This window comes from Benincasa hispida, chromosome 12, assembly GCF_027475165.1.
Source record: "Benincasa hispida cultivar pf3 chromosome 12, pf3_genome.v1.1, whole genome shotgun sequence".
In the NCBI taxonomy this organism is placed as follows: Eukaryota; Viridiplantae; Streptophyta; class Magnoliopsida; order Cucurbitales; family Cucurbitaceae; genus Benincasa; species Benincasa hispida.
Genome location: NC_143489.1, coordinates 37,176,527 through 37,182,767, shown reverse-complemented (window position 1 = coordinate 37,182,767; position 6,241 = coordinate 37,176,527). Strand labels below are relative to the sequence as shown.

The 6,241-nt window shown below is 33.3% G+C and overlaps 1 protein-coding gene across 1 annotated transcript; it reads left to right on the top strand.

Annotated features, from left to right (window-relative positions):
- Nucleotides 1-691: 691 nt before the first annotated feature.
- On the top strand, nt 692-6,241 carry DET3 (vacuolar ATP synthase subunit C (VATC) / V-ATPase C subunit / vacuolar proton pump C subunit (DET3)). The gene is made up of 11 exons (XM_039050571.2): nt 692-1,133; nt 1,220-1,288; nt 1,454-1,581; nt 1,688-1,787; nt 2,521-2,588; nt 2,661-2,802; nt 3,025-3,141; nt 3,241-3,366; nt 3,450-3,533; nt 3,614-3,693; nt 5,796-6,241. The coding sequence occupies exons 1-11, from the start codon at nt 1,020-1,022 to the stop codon at nt 5,896-5,898; spliced, it is 1,131 nt and encodes a 376-aa protein (XP_038906499.1). The 5' UTR covers nt 692-1,019; the 3' UTR covers nt 5,899-6,241.

The window sequence follows — 6,241 nt, the reverse complement described above, 5'->3', positions numbered from 1 at the left end:
TAATCTTTTTAGTCTAAAACTAGGCAACCTATTTAAAAAGCTCACTACTTGAGTCCAAAACTAAAAGGAAAAATAAATAAATAACGGACTAAACCCTAGACTAAATCATATCTCCATCTTCACATTTAAGTCCCCACAAAGTCCACCAAAATATAAATCATTTGGATATCTTTAACAATTCAATGAAATTCTTTGTTTATCTTCGTACTTATCCCTCTAATATTCTTCTTCTTTGCAATACGAGTCACTTTTCTATTGCATTTTATTAACTATTGTACTTCAACATCTTAGATGTTGCTTTTTTTTGTATCGTATTTTCAGAATTTATATTTAATTCTGTGCTATTGTTATTAACTTGTATGCTAAATTTATCTATATCCTAGATTTTTTTTTAAAGAAAAAGAAAATGTAACTTTAATGTATCAGTATCCTCGTTTTTTTAGAAATATATATTAAACAAATATGAGACGAATCGTCGTATCCGATTGTATCTGCATGGTATAGCCGTATCCGTACTTCATAGATCCTAAATATAAGAGCATGTTGAGCACACACTCAGGTAAATATAAGAGCACGTTGAGCACACACTCATCCGGATTGTGTATAGTTGAACTAAAATCGACTCATCCAGTATTACATCCACATATAAAATTTTTTTAAATGAAATCAAATTATGCACAAAATTATAACTAGCAATGCACATGATCAAACCTCAAACAACTTTTTCAAAAACTCCAAATTTGAAAAAAGAAAAGGAAAAAAAAAAGAATATAGAAATTGAAATAAAAAGAAGGAATATTTATATCGATCATGAATCTTGTGTCCTACACGTGTATGGTGTAAATGGATCTGAGCCGTTGAAAATCTTGCAGATCTTGAGATGACGTTTTAATGTTATTCCTCAATGAAATAAGAAGAAAGAGAGAGAAACTCTTGATCTTCTTCTTCTTCTTCTTCTTCTTCTTCATCTCTCTCGTTTTCAGTTGATACTTCTTCAACAGCTTGTAAACAAAGCTGTAATGGCGAGCCGATACTGGATGGTCTCTTTACCTGTTCAAGGCTCCGCTTCTTCTCTATGGAATCGTCTTCAAGAACAAATCTCCAAGCACTCTTTCGATACTCCTCTTTACAGAGTACTGATTTCACCGCCAAATCTTCAAATCTCTTTGATTTTCATGTTTTTATCATTTTTTATGTTTATGATTTTCCTTTTGTGTAGTTCAATATTCCTAACCTCCGTGTTGGAACGCTCGATTCGCTCCTTTCCCTCAGCGATGATCTTCTGAAGGTATTTCTTTCCTGTTTTTTTTGGATTAAATGTTGTTTATTGAATTTTCCAATGCGATTTGATTTGTTGTGTTAAATGCTGTAATTAGAATTCGGCAAAAAAAAAAAAAAAAAAAATCTTCTCAGTCTGTTTGTTTCAAGTTTCAAATTCTGTTTTATTGTGCAGTCGAACAGCTTTGTGGAAGGAGTTTCTCAGAAGATCAGGCGGCAGATCGAGGAATTGGAGAAGGTTTCAGGTGTGGAGAGCAATGTTTTGACGGTTGATGGAGTTCCCGTTGATTCTTATCTTACTAGGTAAAATGGGAGTTTTCTAAAGATTTGATTTCCATTTGGGAAACTAGGTTTGGATTTTGTGGTCACTTGTCTGGATGATTTGCTGAATTGTGTTTGGAAATGGAAGGTTTGTGTGGGATGAAGCCAAATACCCAACAATGTCGCCTCTGAAAGACATTGTAGATAGCATTCACAGCCAAGTGGCCAAGATTGAGGATGACCTCAAGGTAACGTTTCTTCGCTTGAGCTGATGCTTAAGTTGAGATGTGACTGTCATAAGTTGTGTTGAAACTCTTGTTGAGATTGTGGAAAATTTTCCCCATAAGATTTTCACAATCCCATTGCAACATGAAAGAAGATTAGAAGAGATCTATCACCCTCCATTTAGGATTTCTCCCTGCACATTTAATCATTTATTACGATTGTTATTATTTTTGTTTGATGGCATAAGTATTTGTTTTGCCGTTGTCCTTCATGTTTGCTGCAAATCCTGATCTTTGTATCTTGTTGCTACTTCCGTCTTCTGAATGTATTACTGCCACCAGTTCCATTTTCATCTCTTGACATAGCCTTATCAGCAAGGCAGTAACCACTGATATAGGATGAGACTGCTGAAGGCTACGAGCAAGTGCATAGACTTCCATATGCAATAACTTAGGAAAGAGAAGTGTTGAAGCTTTTGTAGTTATATCCTAAGAAGCATGAACTTGGACATGGCGTAATACTTCATATTCTAGAAATTTAAGAAATGAACATGATGAAGGCGTGTATTTGACTATTCATTCAGTACATTGATTTTCGTTTTCACATTTGAACTAGTTAATGTAACCGAAGACACGTATTGGACAAACCAAAAAGAACCAAAGCCTTTTAGTTATCCACTTAATTATTTCATTTAATTTTTGGATGCTTATGGGTTTCAAGTAGAAATCTTCACTGAAAAGCTATTTCTATTTCTAGATTCGTGTTGCTGAGTACAATAATGTGCGGAGTCAACTTAATGCCATTAACAGGAAGCAAAGTGGAAGGTATGAATGCTCATAATAAATATATTTGTATTTAGCCAATTTAATGTTTCTAATTGATCTTGCTTTCATTAGCTTGGCTGTCCGTGATATTTCCAATCTTGTAAAACCAGAGGACATAATTACCTCAGAACATCTAGCAACCCTTCTTGTGATTGTTCCCAAGTACTCTCAGAAAGAGTGGCTATCTAGCTATGAAACACTGACTAGCTATGTGGTAAGTTTGTGTTTTTAGCTTCTAACTCCCTTTCGTACAACATTTTAATTGGATTGTGATTTGCATGGTAACTTTTCTATTGCTGACTTAGATTATGTTAGAGTAGGTTAAACAAACTACCGTAGCTTCACAATGTTGATATGTCTGGGCCTATACTGCTGCTACTTCTTGTCTCTTGTTCTGTTCTTTTTATGTTCTCATAATTATGCTAAGCTTTTTTAGGTTCCCAGGTCTTCCAAGAAGTTATACGAGGATAATGAATATGCCCTTTACACTGTAACACTCTTTAGTCGCGTTGCAGACAATTTCAAAACAAGTGCACGTGAAAAAGGGTTCCAGGTGAATGTTTAATTCATTTTGAATCATATTTTATAACCCAATTATCAATATACAATAGTTTTTCAGGCCTAATTTCTTTTCATTTTTAATGTCTTGGAGATTCGTGAATTTGAATATAGTCCAGAAGCACAAGAGAGTAGGAAACAGGAGTTAGAGAAGTTGGTGCAGGACCAGGAAAGTTTGAGAAGTTCTTTATTGCAGTGGTCTTATGCTAGTTATGCTGAGGTTGCTTCTTCTTCCAGGTGTAATTGTAAAAATGCATGTTATTTAATTCTTTTCCTCTGAATGAGTTTCTTACAAATCTGCAGGTTTTCATTTCCTGGATGCACTTTTGTGCCGTACGTGTCTTTGCTGAGAGTATCCTGAGATATGGTTTACCGCCATCCTTCTTGGTATATATCTTGCATTTGCTTCCTGATTTCTGGCGAACATTTCATCTGTCCAAAATGCTGATTCTGTTAGTGATTGGCAGGCATCTGTTTTGGCACCATCTGTTAAAAGTGAGAAGAAAGTAAGATCAATCCTTGAAGGTTTGTGCGACAGTGCCAACAGGTAGGTTATTGAGTATTTATGTTCTATTGGCATTTAATGGATGTTTACAGAAGTTGCTCTCAGTAACATTTAACTGTCACATCATCCTGACCAACAGTAACTGGCTAAAGGTTCAATTGTTATGCTTCCATGTTTGTTTAGTTAAGATTCAACTGGGATATACTTCAGAGGATATTAAATTGTCATGTCACACTGCCACAAACACCTTATCTGGATGATGATTTAGGATGCCATTCTCTACTTGCTAATGCTGTCTCCATGTACTATTTAGAGGCTTAGATAATTTTTTTCCCTTGAAAATAGACGTTCCAATTGTTATATGCTGGAGAATTCTTAACCCCATAAAAGACAAAGCTATTGTCACTCTAGGTAGTATTAAATTCAAAATTAAGAGACTGTTTGATATCTAAAGCCTTGTTTGATAATTATTTGATTTTTGGACTTTAAAAGTTGTGCTTGTTTCTTTAGCCAAATTCTAAAAACAAAAACAAGTTCTTAAAAATACCTTTTTTAGTTTTCAAAACTTGGCAATAGTTTTTGAAACACATTAAAAATAGATGACAAAACAAAGAAATCATCGGTGGAGGTAGTATTTTTAAGCTTAATTTTCAAAAACCAATTGGTTATCTAATGGGGTGTTAATTTTCTTATCCAAAAGAGGATAAGTATGTTTACTAACATCTTATTTTGTCTCCTACACTTTTGGACTGTTTTTGAAACCATAGCCAAATTCACGAACAAAAAAAATTCGGTTTTCTAAAACTATATCCATAACATTTTTGTGCTTTTCAAATCAAATTTTGAGCTCTATGATTAGATGATACGGTGGTTTGCAAAGGTTAAGAGTATTACGCCCTTCAAAATCACCATTAATTTAAAAGGTAGAAATAATTTTAGTTGTAGAAAATGGTCATCTATGATACTATAACTATTTAATTGAAAATAAGAAAAAGAACAACTATGGATCAGTTACCTAAAAATTTATTTTTGTTCTGAAAGACAAAACTAGTTTAAAAACAATCTCCCGAACGGTATTCTTTCAGAATTGTAAAGTGGCTAGAATTTTAAGAATATCTTGAAAAGTTGATTATAAAAATAAACTGCAAGTAAGTTTATTTTTTAACTTAGAAAATTTAGAAGAAAATGGTAAAATAATATTGTCAAACAGATATTAAATTTAATATAATGCCTTTTCCATTGTAACAGTTATAGTGAACTAAATTGCCTATTTGGATTTAGAGTTACCTGTTCATTGAACAGTTATACTCTATGAATCATGAATTGGGTGATGTGTCTCAATACTTCTTGGGTACACACTCTAACGTTCTAGCCTAGATTGTTGATGATTTATTATCTTATTTTATTATTTTTTTATTTTGTGGTATTTAAGAAATTATTGGGTGTAAAAATTAATATAGGAGGTAAAAGATCAATTTTGAGTGAACAAGATCGAGCTCAACATAATTTAGTTTTCTATTTCTACAATTCATGGGAGTTTTTTTTAACAAAATTATATATTTGGTCGAGTATTGGGTCTGGAAACAAGTAGTCTAAGGTTTCTATTAAATGTACAAAAAGCTTACCATGAGGTACAGAAATAGATCACTTGAAAGTATGAGAATCAAAACAAAAAATTGTACAAGTTTAGGGACTAAAATAGGCTGAGTATAAAATCTAATAAACAAATCCTTGCCATATCAATGAATAAGACAGCTCTTATCTTTTCTTAGGTTTGAGAACTTGATCCCTACCCTTACCATTTTTTAACTCCAAAAAGGAAAAGTAAAGAAGGAAAAATAAAATAAAATAAAAATAAACTCGTCTCCGTTTCATGTGCTATGGACTTCCTTTGGCAGCATCCACAACACTAATTTGGAACTTAGTTTGAAAGCCATATTTCGGCCGGGACATTTCTTGGATGCCGCTAATAATCAATGAATGACAATTCCCTTTCCTTGTGTGATTCTATTTCAATGGGAACTTAATGAGTTAATTTTGCCTACACGTCTTTCGTGCCTTTACTGTTATATCTTGAATGCATTTTATGGACATGGTTGTTTATGATGCAAGTATTTAAATGATTTGGAAATTTGGTTGTGCAGTACATATTGGAAAACTGAAGATGAAGTGGGAGGAGGGATAGCTGGTCTTGGAGGAGATTCTGATGCACACCCATATGTCTCCTTCACAATCAATCTTGCTTAATTCATCAAAGTTCTGAAGGTTTGTTTTGTTCTCTATAGAGCAATAATAGTGGAGTTGACCAGACCCTACATTCAATTATTTCACTGTCATATTCCTATTTGTGGTTGTTTATGAAATAATTCCATCTCAAGTTGTCCATGTGAGGGTTTTGTGAAATATATGAAGCTTACATATTTATTGGAGGATTTGTCAATAATCTTACATTCTGAGAATTACTGTGAGAGGACTTCAGCATTTTTGGAAAGGTACGACATTCGGTACTGAACAAAATTACTACGATGTACAACCTATAGAACAGATCTTGTTCAAGTGAAGTCGTTGCTTCATGTTTGATTTTATTGCA

Coding starts and splice junctions, on each gene's coding strand:
- DET3 (XM_039050571.2), top strand. CDS start 1,020: ATGGCGAGCCGATACTGGATGGTCTCTTTACCTGTTCAAGGCTCCGCT. Junction 1,582..1,687: donor GTTGATTCTTATCTTACTAG/GTAAAATGGGAG, acceptor TGGAAATGGAAG/GTTTGTGTGGGATGAAGCCA. Junction 3,534..3,613: donor GTTTACCGCCATCCTTCTTG/GTATATATCTTG, acceptor AGTGATTGGCAG/GCATCTGTTTTGGCACCATC.